This window comes from Catharus ustulatus, chromosome 3 (assembly GCF_009819885.2).
Source record: "Catharus ustulatus isolate bCatUst1 chromosome 3, bCatUst1.pri.v2, whole genome shotgun sequence".
NCBI lineage: Eukaryota > Metazoa > Chordata > Aves > Passeriformes > Turdidae > Catharus > Catharus ustulatus.
Genome location: NC_046223.1, coordinates 17,714,716 through 17,734,895, shown reverse-complemented (window position 1 = coordinate 17,734,895; position 20,180 = coordinate 17,714,716). Strand labels below are relative to the sequence as shown.

The 20,180-nt window shown below is 41.5% G+C and overlaps 1 protein-coding gene across 3 annotated transcripts in view; it reads right to left on the bottom strand.

Annotated features, from left to right (window-relative positions):
- Nucleotides 1-238: 238 nt before the first annotated feature.
- Nucleotides 239-20,180, bottom strand: part of LCLAT1 (lysocardiolipin acyltransferase 1) — a 112,339-nt gene continuing 92,397 nt past the window's right edge. For all 3 annotated transcript variants that reach the window (XM_033055874.2, XM_033055875.2, XM_033055872.2), the window contains one exon: nt 239-4,374. In XM_033055874.2, the coding sequence (XP_032911765.1) occupies nt 3,866-4,374 (509 nt within the window). In that variant the 3' untranslated portion in view covers nt 239-3,865. The remainder of the gene's footprint in view (nt 4,375-20,180) is intronic.

Here is a 20,180-nt window from a genome sequence, read left to right as displayed (position 1 = left end):
AACACTCAAAGGTTTCTGTGCCTCTTTACATGAAGAAGCTGGAAGGGAGGGTAGAGCCATACACCCCTTCCCAGCCTCCCACGGAGAACTGGGGGGCTCCTCTCCCTCAATAGTCACAATCCATGAATCAAGCATGGAAACAGACACCAGTCTGCCCAAGCAAGCCAGCCATATGATTGAAGACAAGGTTTGTTCCTCACAGGTGCAGTAAAAAGAAAACAGCAAAATTAAACACATGCAATGCTTCAGGTCTTTATTGTTGCTGTAGAGTAACTGGTACATGGTTAAAACATTCTAATAATATCATCAGTGAAATCTGAAAACTAAGGCTTTCTGTAGGTTTGTAGTGTCCTGGTGTTTCTTTTCACACAGTGCACATATAAAATCAAGTTATTAAAACACAGATCTTTTTTAAACAACACCGATTAATGCAATGCAAAAAACTAGGAACTACATTTCCTATGATCAAGACAACACCTTACAGACCAGCTTTGGGCCTTGCAGCTTTGAAGTCAAGAGAAAAATGTCTTGGTCTGACATCCTGCTACCCAGATGAGCCTGGTGACACACACAGGTGGCATGATATCAACCTTCTGTTCTGAGCAGAGAGAAAGAAACCCCCTGATGCTGATGAGGAAACATTTGATTGAGCAAAGGGGAGCAGCATCCTTAAAGCACAGCCTTGATCCCAAATGATGCATGCAAGACCCAGCAAGACCTGTAGGCCCTGCAGACAGAGTTCAGAGGGGCAGCTGCTGGGACTACAAGAGAAGATGAACTGGGACAAACCTGCTGCTGAGTAAGAGGAGACCCAGTGCCAATCCACGTCCCATGGAGAGGGCTATGTGATTCCTGACAGATTAGCACCTTCATCCCAACAGTATTGAAAAAAATTTCCAAGTGATTTACCCAGCACAGAATCACAGAGTGATGCAGGTGAGAAAAGATCACTGAGTCTAACTATAAACCCAGCACAGCCAAATCCACCACTAAACCACGACCCTAAATGCCACCTTAGTGATCTTTGAAAAGGAAGACAGGGTAGGAACGAACTAGTCTCCAAGAAATTTGGGTATCAAAACCTTTTGATTAAAAAGCTGCATTTTCACCAGAGGGGAAAAAAAAGCTTTCACAGAAAAGTTTTCCCCAGTTCCTTAATCACATTTTAAACAAAGAAGCTTCTCTATCCACAAAACTTTAAGTTTTCATTCAACATTTTTCCCATCTTGCATTTCTAATTGACCTGGAAAATGATGCACATAATCTAAACATTTACTAGAGACACAAAGCCAACACCCTTCCCTGTGAGAGGAGGATTCTTCACTTACCACTCACTCTGCATCATGGAGTTGGGCACTGCAAACACAATCTGTTTGACAAGCAGATTATTCTTTCTCTTTGATCCAAATACATGAGAGAGGAAGACAAATTACAGATTTTGTGGGATGTTTTAACCACATTACAGTAGGTTACATGCTTGACTCCTGCTGGGAGAAAATCCCTTGTAAGGGTAAATGTTGGATTGCCCAACTTTAATTACACAGAGACATAAATCCTGTACTGTGCCATGACCAAGACTCACACTGATGTTGCCGGTACATTTGATGACACCACAAAGTTCTCAGACCGACTGAGAAAAACGTAGCTGGTATTTTATGTCACCAACACCTGGAACCTGTCCTCTGAAGTCATTCCTGAAGGTGATGTTAAGGCTATTGGAGTAGGCTGGCTATGGTTACTCCTGGTATGAAAGCACAGCCGTGGCTCAGGACAGACTGGAAGAAGCTGGAAGGTCTCCTCTGCATTAACCACAAATGAGGTTTTTAGGTTTTCCCTTGCAGTGGGTTACCTGAATGTGCAGGGTATTAGCTGAAGAAAAAACAGGCTATGGAGGTTTAAGCTGCAACCATGCCTGTGATATCACAGAATTGCTTTAAAAAAAGACCTCAAGGCGCAGAAATTACATCCTTCACTCGTGACAATGCAACACCAGTTGTCAGGTACACAAATACAAACATGAAAAATCATTAAGAAACATAACCCTAAATAGAAACCTACTTTTATTTATTTTTAAGAAAAAAGGGATTAAAAAAATTGGAGTAAACCAGATGGCTTCAAGTACTTTGCGCATAATAAACAATTAGTTATTATAAGCATAGATTAAAAAAGACTTGTCACCTTGCAAGGGACAGTTGAATAGAGGCTGGTGATTCGTTCAAAAAATGATCTTTGAAACAAACACATTAGACATGCTCAGTGTTGTAACTTAGAAGCAAACAGGTGTGTCCACCATGCTGACCCAACACTTGGGATATGCAGCACAGTATGAGATACATTTTGCACTCTGGACTTCCACATTTCATGGCAATGCCACTCAACAAACAGAGCTAGCCATCTGGGTCCAGCTCAAACAAGCCCTCATGCAAAAAACCCCAAATATTTAGTAAGTCAGGAAGGAAGGTTTTGCAGCAATACAATTGATCAAGTTGTCTAAAATTCTGGAGGTTGCAAAACAATTTAACCTGAAGACCTGAAGTGTCTTTGAAGTGCTGGCAATGTTTTTGTCTTTTTCTACAAGAGCTTGAACATTACTTTTACTAATATGAAAAGGGATACACTTGAAAGTGCCTTGTCTGAGTTCAAACGTTCAGGTTTTCTGATTGTTATGAAAATAAGGGAAAGTACCAAAAGTTGCGAAGAAGGTTGAAAAAGTAACGATGTCATCAGGCAAACAAAGCCAGTATGCAAAGGGAAGATGCAGCTCTTCCCTGTGCTAAGTCTAGAACTCAAACCCATCTCTTGTACACCAAGGAGAGAACTGTTGCATTTCAACAGGTTTGTCTGACATGCATGGAACAAGCAGTCTTCCTGCTTATGTACATGGACACGTGAAATGCCAAAGGAACCAAAATTAATACTAAAAAACAAATTTAAAAGAGAACAAAAAAGGTATTTTGCCTACTCTGAAAACCAAATAAAATGTTTTCAACCAAAGAATGTCTACAAGGATACAAGGAAACCTTTTTGAAAAACATTTTCCAGTTACTCAGAGACAAATAGCTATTTTTGCCTCTGTGAGAGAAAAATACCAAAAAAACCCAATAAAAAACCAGCTCCCCTATCCTGCAGCTCTACATACTACAGTAGGAACAAGTCTCCCACAGCTAACAGGGAGACTAGAACAGTATGAAACAGTGAGATATAAAACTTAGGTCTATTAAATAATCAGCAAACACTTAAGTGGAGGCAGAGTGAGCACTGTACTGCTTTCTGTACTATGATGCAAAACTGCAAGGCTTAAAAATCCTCCTGAGTGACCAAGCCAGAATAGCTGAATACTTGGTAGGTTCAGTAGTGTTTGGAAAAGCTTATGCAAAAATATTACTTCAAAATAAGTTTGAGTACTTGAAATAGAAAAAAGAAACAGAACAATCTCTCCTTCAACTTTCACCTACCATCAAAACTTACCAGTTTTCCAAATTAGGTGCTTACTTCACACAACGTGACTCTAAAGAAATCCTACATCTGCCTCTCTTTGCTGAACTGTTTGGGTTTCTACATGAAACTTCAGTGCATGTCACATTTATTAATGTCCTTATGATTGTTCAGCAATCCAGCAATTCTTTTCTTAATGACAGCAGAATGCAGTTGCTAGCTGCTTGTGAGAGCAATGTCGAAATTACATTCAGAGATTAAAAACTACCATTTTCACGTGTAGCAATAACTAACATTGTTCTTTCTCTTCACAGAATCATGTGCAAATGTCTAACAATGGCAATAGTAAAAGACAATTCTCATGCAAAAATTGTTCCCTGTGCATAAAATTTGCAGGGCATCTCAAAACCACCCTTCCTCTCCCCCAGAACTAATTGATTTTTACTTTCATGTCGTGAAACTTCTGTTGCTTTTTAAAATACCGATGGCAAGCGAGTTCAATGAGTTCCAGCCCACCAAAGATCTTCTGCTGCACAACGAAAAAGACGATCATGGCTGCGAAGTACCACTGTGCAAAGCTGTAGAGGTACAGCAGCGCAAGCATTGCCAGCGGGAACACCGTCCAGTAGAGCAGCGAGGCGCACTTCACCGCCAGGACCCTGAGCTCGGATTTGCAGGGTGGGACAATGCCCTGCCCTGCCGCGCTGAAGCGTTTTCCACCTTCGTAGAAGTGTCGCAGTCTCTCCTCTTTCTCTTCCCAGCGTTTCCGGCACCAAAGCTCCAGCTCCTCCTTGGAAGTGGGCACTGTCTCTATGGGGTATCTCTGGACGTGGAAGTGAATCTCCTTTGGGAAGTTTCCTTTCAAAAGGTGCTTCTCTGTCTGAGGAATGTTTTGGGGGTATGCCACAGTTATGTCATGAATGGCATCCAGATTGTCACCTAGAAGAAAGGTTTGGGGGAAAAAGGATCAATATAGATCATGCAACAGTCAGAATACTAATCTGCTTCAAGACATGATTGAAAACTGTCAAAATTATGGCAGAAATCCCACAGATACATTAACTATGCAGACTGTGTTTCATCTGCTAGAATATCTAAGGGCTGAAAGGTCAAACTTTTCCCAATCACTGCCTGTTCTGAATCTGAACAAAAAGCTTGGGAACAAGATTATACACAGTACAAACTAATGCAGAATTACAATAGTAAGAGAATTAAGTCAAATGTAAAGGAGAGAAGAGGCACATCTGGTCTTGGATAACGAGTGCTGTATGTGAATCTGATGTTCAGCTGTTTGGGTAAAGGGAGCATAGCTAACCATTCAAACAGCAATTGCAGATTAGAAATTCAAGGGGCTATTGATGAAAAACCCCCTACTCTTCATTAGCATGCCTGATTGAGCCAACATTTTTGAAGGGATATTAATATTACCAAAGCAGGGCTTGCTAGAGCATCCTTGTACCAAGTGTTTTTACATTTTGCACTTTCTAAATACTGTCTTTATCCCCCAGCCTCCAAACAGACATTCTTTTTAGATTTCATAAAGTAAATTCTGCTAGTGTAAAACTGATCTAAAAATAGGCATGTGGTGCACTGGACGTTGCATAACTGTTAAGTTCTGCCAGCAGTGATTTATGTTGCTGTTTTTATTTGGCTGGCTGGCTCAGGGCAAAATAGAATTGGAGACTAAAAGCTGTCTCCAGTTGCAGCAATTGAAGACTTTTGTTCTCACAGATGATGCCACTTCTTGCAAAGATGATCAAAACCTACTCTTTAGTCCCACTCTTCATTTTAATTTCCTTTCCTTCCCTGGCATTTTGGTTTTCCTTTACAGCCCTAAAAATGACAGGGCAGGAATAGAAAGTTACTTTAAAAGGCCATGCTTAAAATGATGTATCTAAAGTTCAACTCCAAATATCACAAGAGGGGTAAAAACCCTATTCAGCCTTTGAGAGTATTTTATAATTGTGCTGTCTTGAAGCAATCTCTCTCGGACAGTTTTGTGGCAGGTTACTTGGGGTTTTAAAGAGATTTATATGGCTCCTTGGAGGTCTATCAGAGCAAAACTCAATATTCCATATTTTGTCTAGCTCTGGGATCACCTCCAAACTGAGCAGAGAATCCCTGTTCTGTTCGTTCTGCACAAGTAAAACCTTTCAGATCTCTTTCCAAGAGATGCCAAAATCGATCACGTCTTAGAATCTCAGCCCTTAAAAAGGGAAATAATTGCCAGCCTGTTGCACCTTAGCACAAAACATTTTACTTTTGAGAACAGCTTGTATTTTAACTGCCCTATTCCACATATTTCTACCATCAGATTTAGAATCATCCTTCAGGACAGACATCCATCTCTTCATTTCTGGCCCAACCAGGGGAAGAGCTGCTACATAAACCTCCAAGAGATTTCCATCTCTTCCATTTTCCTTCCTCAGGATCCTCCATAGATCCCCAGGCCTAGTGGAACATAAAACCTACACACTTTACCCCAAAAAGAGAGGATAGAAAAGTCCAGCCTTCCTGATACCTTTGCATCAAAAAAGACTTTTATGAAATGAGTTTTTGGCCAGATGAGTTTCTTGCACATCTTGCAGTCATTCATGTCTGGGCAGCTAAACTATCAGTCCACTAGCTACATGGACTACTTGAGAAATCAAGGCTTTACATTTAAGGGCCACTGGCATACAGACCACAGGTAACAAATCATCAGATCCGCTAAAGACAAAGGATTTCTGACTCTGGGCAAGCAGGAATGGCAGGATTCTGTGCACTCACATAGCTGGTCTGATCTCTTTAGTATGCAGGTGTATTTCTTCCCATGAATTCCTGATCAGAAAGAGGAAAGCCTCTACTCCTTGCCTATGGATCCATACCATCCCCAGACAAGATACCTTCCAGCAGGGCTTCCCACCAGACTGTAGAAGGTCTAGACTACATTATGGCTTCTTAGTGACCCAGAACAAAGCTCAAAGAGCTGCACAGAGGAGGGTGGGCATTACTGTTTCAAGATTACACGTGGGGAAATCGAGGCAAAGAATGATTACAGGGCCTACTCTCTGTGTCCAGCTGGAACCAGCATTTCCTAATTCCAGCTGCAAGGTTCACCTATGAAAGTATTTTACACAAGAAGAAAAGAAAACTTTAAAGGTATAATTAGCATATCTGAAAGAACAGAAATATCAGAAAGAGTGAAGACCAAAATACCAGGTTTCACATGCAAGAGGCCCCTTGCTTGGGTCACCCATATTTAACAATTCCACACAAGTGGCAGACTGAAGCTTTAATTCCCTGGCAGGGCAATCTACAAGACAATCTGTAAAAAGAAGAAAAGTCACCATAGCAGACAAAGGTAGATCATCTATGAGAAGGGACAAAATTCCCTTAGGCTAGGTTTAATCAGGCAGCTCTGAACCTGCATGCTTTGAACATCTTTACTGTCTCTTTCCCCGTGAAGTTGTCTCTGCAATCTGGAGATATCTAACAACATGTGGTTCAGATCCATAGCAAAGTGCAGGTCAACCAGAAAATCAAGTGATCATAAAGTGAAGAAGACACAGGGCAGTCACTGGCTTAAGGATGTTTTTTCCACCTGAATTTGAAGATCTCCTTCAGCAACTTGTTTCTGCTTGTTTTGAAAAAAATTTCCCCACAGGAAACCGCACCATTCTACATCTCTAGCGGGTCAAAAAAAAAGTCAGCAAATATATCTGTTCACAGCTCAGAGAAACTGAGGAGGGCAAAGCACTTCTGGCAATATTGTCAGTGACATCTGAGGGATCATCTTTATCCTCTGAGTATCCATGACCCCTTGAGGAAGGAATGAAGGACAAAAGAAATCAAATAATGTTCAGAGATTTGCATCTGAAATCTAATTAACCTAAGAAACTGCCATTTAGGCTAAAATGTCAGGCAGGTAGCCCAGCTCCTCAGGACAGATAGAAACACCAATTTCAGTAGCTTTACAGTCCCATGACTTTCTTCCTGTAGTAGTAGAACTATGTATCCTTCATACCCAAGAATAATATTTTGTCCTATGCTTTTTAAGTGCACCTCAAAAAAGGAAAGCTTACTGCAATGCTCAGGAGTGAATATAAAGTTTATTTCTAATTACTGTTAAGCGGCTGTAAACTGCACAACATGCAGATGATGATTAATCCATGTGGCAGTCTGCATTTTGGGATGACAAAATGCCTTAAAAGCACTATTCTTTAACTTACTGAACTTCCTGTGCCTAAATCAAAGTTATTTGTACTTCAGTTGACACACGACATTACTTCAGGCGATTACAATGCACAGCTGGTTGCTTTGGGCACTGGACTCAGAGGTGACACAGAGAGAACTTGACCAGGCTCAGGACCAAAATATCAGAATCAGAGAAAGACATGTTTTTTCAAAAAAACACTTCCAAGGAAAAATGAGGATGTTTTCTTTCACTACACCAGTTGTTCCATCAGAATTTTTATCCTGCAGCATCTGGTAGCCCTGTACAGCTGAGTTTCTGCAGTTCCCTGCCCTGAGCACACATTCCCAATATGCTCACACACAATACATGCGCACTATACACGGGTACAGCTCATCACCTATTATAAAACTTTACAACCAAGAGCCTCTTACTAGGTTCAAAATAAAGATGTTACAGGTAAACTGAAGATTACTTTTAATTGTGTGTTCAGTAATACAATGCCAGTACAGTATTTTAATTCTAGGGGAAAAAACCCATCCTGAATGTAAAAGGCAGGATTAAATGATTTTCAGCTTCCTTCAAACATATTCACCAAGAGAATACTGCAGTGCAGCTACAATTGGAGACAACTGGCAAAGGTGAAGCTCAGCCCTACAGAGCAATCACAAGTTAGTTGGATGGACCCAGCCCCTGGTCCTGGATGGATGGGCCCATTCCCTGTGCTAAAGCTTTGCTTTTGAGCTCAAGCATGGCCTGTTCCTCAGTTCTGATTCTCACCAGCCACAGGGTTGTTTGCTCCTATCCAGTGATGCTGAGCAAGCTCACCATGGGACAAAGGGATCTGTACAAACAGGGACTGGAGTGCCAAAGTAATGACTCAGAATAGGACTTCTGAAAGCCAAAAGGACTATCAGTGAACTAAAAATGAGGATGGCCCCAAGGCAAATCCACGCAATGAACTACTCAGATTCTCAGCAGCCTCAAAGGTGAATTTGAGTCTCCTTGGCATTAACAAGGGTGGCTATTACCCATTTCCATCCCTAGCAAGGATCTCAGCAGCCCTAATTTATCCTACTTTGGTTATCATTGATATTCCTTTAAACCTCACAAGGATTATACTGGCTCTTTTCCTGCTCTGATCCAGCAAAGAGGATGCTATTCTTAACCAGGGTACATCACAGAACAGCATCTGATGAGCTGCTGAGCCACCATGGGGAGAGGCACATGGAGATGCTCTCACAACAGAATAATCACTCTTAAATTAAGCTGCTCTGTTGAAAGTGAGACCTATATTGAGGCTCTTGTCCATTCCACCTCCCAGCTTAACATAACTGCCTTCTGCTGCAAAGTGACATATGTATCCCTCTATTGCACAGCTCCAGGTATTTCATACATTTCCAGGCTTCCATTAAACACTGGCTGTCACTTGCCCACCTATGCCTTAATATCCTCCACCCTCATCACATTTTCTTATGAAACCGATAGGAGGAGGCTGGGACTTCTGTAAATAAACTGATCAGCAAGATAATGAAAGAAAGATGGAAACAAGTAAAAGAAAACTTTTCAGGTTATACAATATACCTGAGTATTGTATGTTAGCCTTGAACACAGGACATTAAAACAAAAGCCATCTAAAACTGCTTGCTGGGAAATATTACTGTCTTGGCTCACGAGATTTGAGTGATTTTTCTTTGAGAACACAGTATCAGGAGGGAGCAGCTTCAAGGATTTACAGCTCCTCCTGGGAAGTATCACGCTCATGAGGATTTAAAACTTCAGGCAGCCCTCTTTAAAGCAGCAGTGTCAGCTGGGGTTAATCTAAATCACTTTCAACTCAGTAAGTATTGGAAATCTTTTTTAGGTAAGTGTAGCAATCAAATAAGCAAACAAAAGAAGACAGAATGATAATGCTGCTTTGATTAACAGAGGAGAGTGATCCTGCATACCAAATCTTTCTATACCTATATGATTTTCCACTGGCATTGTGATACAAAGGAGAGAGGGAGATCTTCCACCTGCTGATACTAAGGAGTTAAGGACACTGCCCCTCTGGTTCCTGAGGATGGGAGCCAGGGGAAAGGACAGCTCTGTCTGTTTTCTGCTGCCCAGCAGGAAGGAAATGTGCTCTGGATGCTGCATAAAGGAGTAAAGTTGTACTGGGATCCCATCTCAGGTACAAAGATCAAGAGATATAAGGATATCCTCACAGCTATCAGCAACCATTACATGTGCTTAATTCTTTTGCTAAATACATTTAAATCACATAGTTTTGCAGCCTGATGCTACATCTCATTAATATGTAAACAATACCACTAACTGAAGCTGCTGAGAGGGGGGTGGTGGGGAGGGAGATCCGCTTTGACTTTGAAATCTCTGTAAATACCTCATTTAATTATTTTAAGACCAGACAGAATGTTATCATCATCTAATCTCCTGAATGACACAGGAGCTTATGCAGAATGCTTTGGGTTTTGCCATGGGATATGATGAGAGAGACATCCCTAAAGCTTTTACCATGAGACAAGCAATTCCCCTAATTAATCAGGAGGGAGTGTATGTGTCTGTGTGCATTATTTTTGTACTTCTACTTCCTGAGCATGTAACTTGGCTAAATTAGAGAGCTGTCTACTCACAGAGCTACATGATGGTATGATCTGTCAACCTCCTAAGTTGCTCCTGAACAAACTAAACCTATTTAGTTTTTGAAATCTCAATATGAAACATGGCTTTTAAAGCTCAAATCACTTCAGCAGCTCTCTGAATCTCTCCTAATATTTCAATATACTTTTCAAAGCATGGGTGAATTTTCCAAAATGGCCTCATTAAGTCCATACACAGGCATCTAGTACCAACATTCCCTCTCGTTTCTTGTTTTTCTACTCTTAACCTGTGACAGAGCCTGACATTCTTACACCCCAGGCTGGTGTCTGCTAATAGGCTCCACCAATTGGGCTGCATGTGAAGCAGCACGGCCAGCAGGTCCAGGGAGGTGATTCTCTCCCTCTGCTCCCTCTAGTGAGACCCCACCTGGAGTGCTGCAACCAGCTCTGGGAACCCCAGCACTAGAAGGACATGGATCTGTTGGAATAAGGCCAGCAGAGACGATGAAGGTGCTCTGAGTGCTGGTGCATCTCTGCTACAGATAAGCTGAAAGAGTTGGGGTTATTCAGCCTGGAGAAGAGCCCTGTGGAGGCCTTAGAGCACCTTCCAGTAGCTGAAGGGGGCTACAAGAGAGCTGGAGAGGCACTTTTTACAAGGCATTTAGCAACAGGACAAACAGGAATGGCTTTAAAGCGAAGGGTGAGATTAGATACTAAGAAGAAATTCCTTACTGTGGGGGTAAGGCACTGGCACATGTTGGCCCAAAGAAGCTGTGGATGCCCCATGACCTGAAGTGTTCAAGGCCAGGTTGGATGGGGATTGGAGAAACCTGATCTAGTGCAAGGTGTCCCTGCCCATGGCAGAAGGCTTGGAACCAAATGATCTTTAAGGTCCCTTATTCACACTTATTGTTTGAACATGTCTCTCCCCTTGCCCTCTCCATTGGTCAATTAATAAGGAGGACTGCAGTTAATCCTGCCAGCTCCCTTCTTGCTCTCCAGACCAAATCAGATGATTTAATATGGAGTAGTCTAGTTATGCTATGAGAAGTCAGTACTGTGGGAGACCTACCAGCTGATGAAGAAGTATCTTCTGATCTGCAAGTTAAGATGTATCAAGTGCTAAACCGATCCTTAGTTTGTGGATTAAACTGGACAAAAATGCTGGGCACGGGAGTTAAAGCAAAACACAGAAGATTTAGCTCAGAATTATTGCAAGCATTGTTTGCACAGCTGTGCTTTACAGGATAAATACAAGTATGGGTTGTGGTGGTGGATTTCATGCATTTCAGAACAGCTTACAACCTCCACTAAGATTTCACAGCCTTGCCACCTCTCCAGACTTGGGGCCCCTGACCCTGCTGCTGTCGAAGTCACAGCCAGCTGGTCTGAAACATCTCACGTGGCTCCTGTCAACACAAACCCATTAATGACTTCAGGAACCAAGGCTGCCCATGCAGATGTGGGAAGAATGTGCACAGGAAAGGGGGGATCCAGTCACAGCAACAGGGAATGATCCAGTGGCTCCATTGTCAAGACTGCCTAGGAGCTGCTACTCCTCAGTCCTCCTGACTCTGAAGGGTTATTCTACAAATTGCAAAGGAAAAGCTGGTTGAGCTATAAATAAGACACAAAAATATGTGAAAGAAAGAAATGAAGGGATAAAAGGGTTGGAATAACAAGTTATTTTCAGTCACTGGAGATGACCAGGCAAAACTGACTCACCACTCTTTACTCTATCATTCCCAAACTATATTTATCAAATCCAGATAACAAAAATGCCATGTTTATTCCTTTGCCTGCATATTTGCTCTCTCCCAGCCTCCCCTGCTACAGGTTTTCTCTACACATACATATGGGATTTGGTTTTCATAGGTATGTTACAATTTAGGTAGAAGAAGACGCTGTTGTTTCTAGGCTTATATTACACCACTGGTTTTTCAAACAGAAAAATGATGTTTCATGTAACAGACAGACACTGACACACTGGTATGCAACTTTCCAACTCCTCTGAGCTCAAAAATGCATTTCCTGGCAAACAGCCAAGCAGCTCAGATGAGAATCACAATTATGCTTGAAATGAAGATAATTTGCTACACTTCAGTGAATTTTTTTCAAAAGACTTCATGTGTACTCTACCTTGTCACGATAAGATGTCTTGCTAGGCAGGCAAATGTATCTAAATTAGGAAATGGCTGAGTTATTTTTGTTTTTGGGGAGGGGGAAGAAAAAAAAAAAGCATAACTAGTCATCCAGGTATTTCTGGAAAGCTAAGTATCATTACAATTAAGCAAAAACAAGACACCAGATACCCTTAAAATAAATCTTACACAGACATACAGAGCATATTCTTATCTTTAAAATCACGGACTACCCACCTAATTTTTCTGTTACTTGCTGGGCATTTCAAATCCCTGGGAATCTGGGAAAGAAATAATCCACCCCTGTACATTTCTTTGCTGTCTATTTGAATGAACAATCTCTCTCCAGTGCAGAAATTAAGCATCAATCTCTACAACAGAAAACACATTCCTATTTGAGGTTATCCAGTTCTACCAGAATCCAGCTGTTGTATCTGCAATTTCCACTGCCATTTCTGACTGGTCTCTCTGAGTTAACAGTAAAACAAAACACTCTGGAACAGTTTACATACACAACTGTCATACCAATGATGCTCAACATTGCAGGATGTTACTGCTAGGTAAACAATGGAGCTGGCTTAAACGCTGGAATTTTTGGAGAAGAAAAGTGGTACATTTTTAAAGATGCAAGCAGTAGCAGTATGTATGAACTGCCATGTTGTAGTACAATAGCATATGCAGGCTTTCAGGATCCCAATTAAAATACAAGGGTTAAAGAGGTTATATTTCCCGATCTCCCTGGTCTTCTTATTAGATGTTATTTAATTCCCTCAGTTCTTCCAAAGCCCTTGCTCATACTCTTTTCAAATGCTTCTTTCTCTTTTCTATACTTTTAGGATTTGTCAGCATGTAAGGTAGGAATTTTCTCATCATTTTTAATCACTTTCACATTGCCTTAAATAAACATTTTGCCAAACCTGCAGACTGAGCATGCAACTTATTTTGAGCCTTGTCTTTGGTAAAGTCACAACCAAAAAAATACAGTGAGTCACTGTGAGTAGAGGAAACTAATTCACCACAGATACTCAGAAGGAAGCAGCTGTGGCAGTTCTTGCTTGCTAATCAACAGATCAAAGTGCACCCCATCTCCTCGGAAATGCCATGGATTCTTGCTGTCCATCAGGTCCTTCAGGCCAGTGGAAGGATGGTGCTATGAATAGCAAAACACCATCCCTGCTGCATTGCAACAGTAGCAATAAGTAAATAAACGATGAATATCAGAGAAAAGACATTTTATTCTTGGCTTCTAGCACATTACAACTATTCTTATTTGTAATTCAGATATAAAGGTCAGCTTCCTTTCCTCACATTGCTGTGTTTCTCCCTTTTCCCAGTCGCTACAGATGAGTACCCTTTCCTTCATTCAGTGCACTTTGCTCTCTGTCCTCACTACCCACAACCAACCGCTAGAGAGAACTCTTCAGCTGCACACTGACCTGACACCGCCTCCAACCCTGCCCCTGCACACTGTCCCAGGCATCATCACTCTCGGGCCTTCAGCAGCCCCAGGAACAGCAATCTGGGATCAGCAGGCGGCTCTGATTCTGTGCAATACAACAGACCGGCTAGATGATATACCCAGTATCATTACATTTGGGATACGCGACACTGAAAACGCATTTTGAGATATTTGATATTACAAATACAGCCCATCCCAAACCAAAACACTAGATGAAAATGTACCCTGCACCAAAAATAGAGTCTGAACTGGATATTGAAAAAAACACCTGCTAGCTGCCACCTCAAATATTTGGATGGAGTGCTTCTGCAGATGTCCTGAGCCGATCTCTTGCACGCCTCACCAATCTGTGCTATTGCCATTCTTGGTCACAGTGGTTTGTTTTCATTTCTGTGTACAAAGCAGGAGGAATGCAGAACAGCACCAGCAGCCCCACAAGAAGGCATAATTTCAGCTCACAGAAAACAGTGATGCCTATAAGCTCTCTCCAATGGATACATACACTAACGCCATATCACACTTTAGTTTAACCTTGATTTTGAAATCCAGGACAAGGATTTTGCTCTGAAAACATTTCTTTCTCTGATGTTAGAAGAACTTTTGTCAGGAACATCTGTTTTATTATCTGAATTTTCACCTGAGGCCTATTTACACTGAAATTAGCTCATCTATACATCTCAGGGACAGAAAACGGTTTGGGGTAGAAAAGCACTCAAGTGTCAACTCAGCAGCAAAGCCCTAGTCATGAAAGAGTCAAGAAAACAGAGCCTCTAACATACTTTAATCTTCCCTTCTTTATTGCAACCGTCTAGATATAACTCAGCCCTTTGAAATTTAACTCTAACACTGCTAATTCAATTTCCAGTTTTTTTTTCCCACCGCTGGTCGGCCACACAAACCATAGAGCCCCCTGAAACAAGAGTGTACAGCACTGCACAAAACAGGCATTTAGACCCATGGCTGCCTGCACCAACATAAGAACTTAAAGTTCCCAATCCCCTGGTGATAAAACCGTTTCCACCAGACCATGATACACACAAGTGAACAAATCTTATTAAATTTAATCAGCCCGGTACTTGGGGGAGCCATCTTAATCAGAGAGGGATTTAATGAAAAGCCGCAACGCCAATGAATACTCTTTAATTATGACTGACTAATATTTATCCAGAAAGAGGAATTTGTTTCAGGATTAGTCTGAGACCTGGAGGAAGCCAAAGACATCAATTTAATAATGGAATGCCTAATTAAAGTATAATGGAAACCTAATTGTGATATACTGCTTTGTAGCGCACATGATTTATTTAGGACAATTGCTTTTCACTGGGCTCATTAGGGAAAGTTAAACAAAACACGATAGTAAAAAAGAAGAGGGAAAAACAGACACACTGGAACTTCCAAGATGATTATAATTAACTGCTGAAAGACAGTGATGTATTTGTCAGATAAAAACACTGCCATCTCTCCACAGGCTGTGATCAAACTTTCTAAAAAGGATAATGATGATACAGTTTCTTTCCTCCCTAAGGACACAGGATCAGACCCAAACTCTATAGCAGCTAGTTGGTGGAGCTCCTCTGATGGAAATGAGCCATAATGTTGAAGGGTCTGATGAACTCTGGATCTTCCTCATGCAGAGAAACCTCACATAACACATGCACTTCTTTAAGAAGAGATGGCCCTACAGGTATCTGTGGCACATAACTGAATGTCTCCTATTTTTTTTTCCTAAATAAAAAATAAAAAGCTGCCCAATCCATTCTTCTTGCAAAACCAAACATCCTTCTGATGGCATCCTGGTGGCACTGGCATGGTGGTCACCACAGAACACTGGGCTAGTTGCTACCCCTCCCTTCACTCAAGCCAAGGTGAAGGACATGCACTGTTTGTCCTGCAGCACATTTCTATTGTCAGAGCAGTGCTCCTTCCCTTCACTGGTAAAATGGTAGGAAAACTGAAGGAAGTGCTCCTCTACCCAGCAGCGCCCTGCAGAAAACAGACATAGAGAGGTCCAGGAGCAGATGAGTTTTCTCCCACAGTGACTGCTGGAACAACTGCGCAATCCCCTCAGCTGCAGCTCAGTTATGTTTAACTGGTGATGTGAGAATGGCTGTACCAACAGAAGCTGTCATGACAATGCCATAGAAAAGACAAAGGGATGCTACATACCACGGGATGTGTGAAAACACAGTACCATGGCCTTACAGATGCATGAGCAATTGATTGCAGCAATTTTAAACGCACAGCGACAAAAAGATCTGTCTCCAGTGACAAAACAATTTGCTAATGATTTTTCCCAACTACTGTTATTCATAGAGATGCTTATAAAAATTACAGTAAAATCAATCCCTTAAATGAAAATGAATGAAGCCTGCTGGGAGTGCCTGGACAATCATTCCTGTGCCCAGACAGAAGCTGAATTTTGCACACCCATCTTGTACCCCCATATGTGTGATGCTGCCAGTCTGCCAATCAGAGAAGTAAAAACTGAATTCCTTTTGCAAGGACAGTGAAAGAGCCAGATACAGGCCACTGGTTCATCTTCAGATCTGGTCTCAGTATCATAAGAACAAGGCTGAGAGAGACCATTTATTCCAGTATGCAATGGCCTAACTGAGCCCACACTGAGCCAATGTGCTTCTCTGCTCAAGGCAAAGATAACAAGGTTTAGGGTCATCCTCTACGCCTTGTACCTTCATATTAAAGATGTGTACAGCAGTGGTCAGCTGGTTTTTATACTGATCAGAAGGCAAACCCATGCTGGCAGCTGAAGTCACAGATGGGAAATGTTGTAAATCTTTCTTGTAGAGGCATCTTTGAACAGAAGTCTAAAATTGGTTTCCTGAAAACATCTGCTATAAACTTCCATTTCTGAACTCCAGTGGAACATTTAACTCCATTGGCACTGCATGCTAGAAAGCTCTGAAAGCACTCATCACTAATGTTTTAAACATTGCCTTTTAACGCAAATATGAGTATGTACATAACTAAACCACAATGAATAGAATCAACTTAGGCAGTTGAATTTATTTCACAGGAATTATAGAGACAAATGGCCTCCAATTTAAAAAGCCCATTGTTGTCACTACACAATTGTTTTCCTTAAATATTTTAACTGAAGGAAAAATGTAGCCCCCTAAATTTCACATAGTGCATGGAGAGGACAATGCTTAATTAAGGGGAGAAACTATGTGTCACAACAGAAAATCCTTCTGAGCAATGTTTTCCACAAATACATTTTGCTATTCTTAAATCATTTGAGCTCAGAAACATTTTCCCTCAAAACTACCTGAACAATCAATCTATCTGCATGTTGCTCCCTAAGGCTTACCACTGAAAGCACAAAAGGCATCATGAAGATCCTCATTCCACAGCTTCCTCCACTGGGAGATCCCAAGGTGTACAGGAACAGCAAACAGATGGGAAACACACCGGGAGGACATCCAAGAAAACTCCATGTTCCTCAGCAGAATGTTGCTATTTTCCCTCAAGTGCTCCTGAACATAACCCTGTACACTGCAAACAACATTAAGCCTTGCTAAATTCTGCCTTAGTGCCCATGGACAAGCTCTACACCACCTGCACAGCCTTCAAAGGAAGACTGCTATTCCCACTCATATCTGGCCTATGGACACAAACAGCTGTGGAGGGCTTCAGGCAGGAGGGAATAGAAAAGAGACCTCCTGAAAACCACTAAACACACCAACACCTCTGCTCTGTGGAGGAAGAGGCTGTCCTGACAAACAAGAAAAAAGAAGTTGCTGCTGGGTCACACGGCAGGTCAAAAAAGGTGGTAAGAGTTGAAGTTTATCTGAAGAGCATAATCTCTCTTCTGAGGAAGAGTCAGGCTTTTCAAGAGCTGCTGAATGATAAACTGCCAGTTAAGTCTTCCAAAAATAAACAATGGGGCGGGTGATGAAAAATCCAGTGTAGCTGGGCTGAGCAAAGATAGTTTAGCTCTAAGAGGCAATTCTGGTCAAAGCTTGTCTCTTTTTGGGCAAACACAAGTCAAGAAGAACACCTTTTGAAACATGGAATGCATGGAATGTTGAAACCTACTGTCCACTGCAGTATATTTGCTGCCTAAGCAATGGTGACACAAACTACCTCCCACCAACTGTTCCATCTGCCCTGCTTCCAAGAGCACTAAAACAAATAAACACACCAAACAATAAGCAATCATAGCATGAATATCTCTGGAACTACACACACTTAGTGACTGAGACAAAAGAAATGCAAACCAAACAGTAATATCTCTTATTTTTATTCTCCCAATGCCATGTCAATCCACAGTCATGAGCTCATGAAGTGATGACAGCAACATTAACTGTGTTGCTCTATCATAGAAACAGCCTTTCAAATATCCAGGCTACAACAAAATTCGTTTGACCATCTGATGACAACTGTCCAAGCACCTGCAGTAAGTCATGTTTAATTGGCCTGCCACTTAAACCAAAGTGATAAATTCCTTGATTAGCTTGTAAGACATTTTGTAGGACAAATCAAAACACAGTGTTAGAAGAGTAAGTATGCTGCTGCAGTAACAGCTAATGTCTCAGGTTACAAATGGAATATTTTTCTAGATCAGTCTGTGATCTGAGAAGTTGTCATAGTATCACTCTACTCACCAACCTCAGACATGAATGAATAATTCTATCCATAGAGTAAAACCCTGGCACATTTTGGCATTTTAAATTGACTAGTACATTGAGTTATAGCAGTGCCTGTGATGAAATAACATTGTAGGCAAGAGACCCAAGATGGAAATGAACTGGCTACTGTCCATCTGTCTTCACTGACTTTCAAAAAACTTTTCCCTCAACACTAAGAGTGAAAAATTAGGTACCAACATGTTTTTAGATTCACTGGTAAATTATCTTACTTAATCTGAAATAGAACTTACAGAAATCTGGAATGCTAACTTTATTCACACCTTTTAAGCTATTTTAGCTACTTCTCAGTTACAATTGCAGAGCACGTTTTTCTGTTGCTCCCTGTGCTACGCATCTTCAGAGAAGTAGCAGAAATGTACACAGTAGTAGACTGATAAAGCTGCATCTCCACTGCTCTCCTGGCAGTCTGAGGGCAAGCAGGAGGCCAAATTAACTACCTGTTCCTAGTTCTCAGGAGCACCCTCCTGGGGCAAGCTGCAGGGAAATCCCACTGAGATTCAGAAGGAAAGCTACAGATGTGTCCAGTGGTTAGCAAAGAAGCCCTCCTTACTTGCTGTATTGGGACCTGGTGGTCTTTGTCCTCTGCAGCCAGGTTAACACAAGGCAGACCCTATTCATTGTCCAAGGTCCTGCACAGAAGGGCCTTGGCGGGATTTGTACAGAGCCTAAAGTGACAGATCTGCAGGGGACAGCAGGAGGACCGTGCTGCTGAGTGTTGTCACCAGCCCAGACCCAAGGGTGCCATCACAGCCCTCTGGCTGAGCACAGCATTCCTGAGCCAGGCAGCTCCACCAGAGATGCATCCTAAAAAGCCCAGGCAGGCCCTGATGCTTGGATTTACCATCTGCAACAGCAGCAAACAGCTCATCCATCCAGAGATGCCACAGGCACACTAACACACAATAATCATTTACACAGCACTTCGAAAAATACCCAAGAGTGCTTGTACTCTTAAAAAAGAACTGCATGCAATAAAAGGGGAAAAAACCAGATGAACAATTACCTTCTCTTGTTTCCCTGCACTGAAGACACACTTCTACTGCCAACAGCTGAACTCAAACTGTGACATACAAATTTGAAGTACACAACCAGAAATGTATCCCCTAAAGCAAGATGAAGATGACTAAATGCTGAGGACATACATATTACCAAGGAAGAATTTCAAAATTGAGAAAATAATTTTGTTCTGTCATAAGTAGGACCTCAATTAAAAATGTTGTGTAGCTACTTCTGATTTACCACACATCACTTTCCCTTCATGATCCACGGTCTGAAAATGTTAGCCAGTAACAATACCTGTCTCATTTTTAAATACTGAAAAAGGGAACAGCAGAACAAAATACCAGTAAATGCATGATGCCCTGAATTCCTGACTCTTAAGTATACATTCTCAAAGGGCTTTTTAAAGAAAATATTTACTTTTTGGTTGTTATGGTGATCATCTTTTCACAGCAGTTTATAAAAATAGGGATGGCTAAAAATAAAAATCCAAAGGAACCTAAGGCACTAAAAAGGAATATGGCATGCAGATTTGTCTGCTTCAGAATAAATCTGCATATAGTGTCCTGCAGCAGCACGTTTTACAAAGGGAATTAAAGCCATGAAATTAACATTTTAATGAAGTAGAGAGACCATTGACGTCAGGACTACTCACTGATTGTTGCTTCCAGGTGGCCTAATGAGATGAAAATGAAGTTT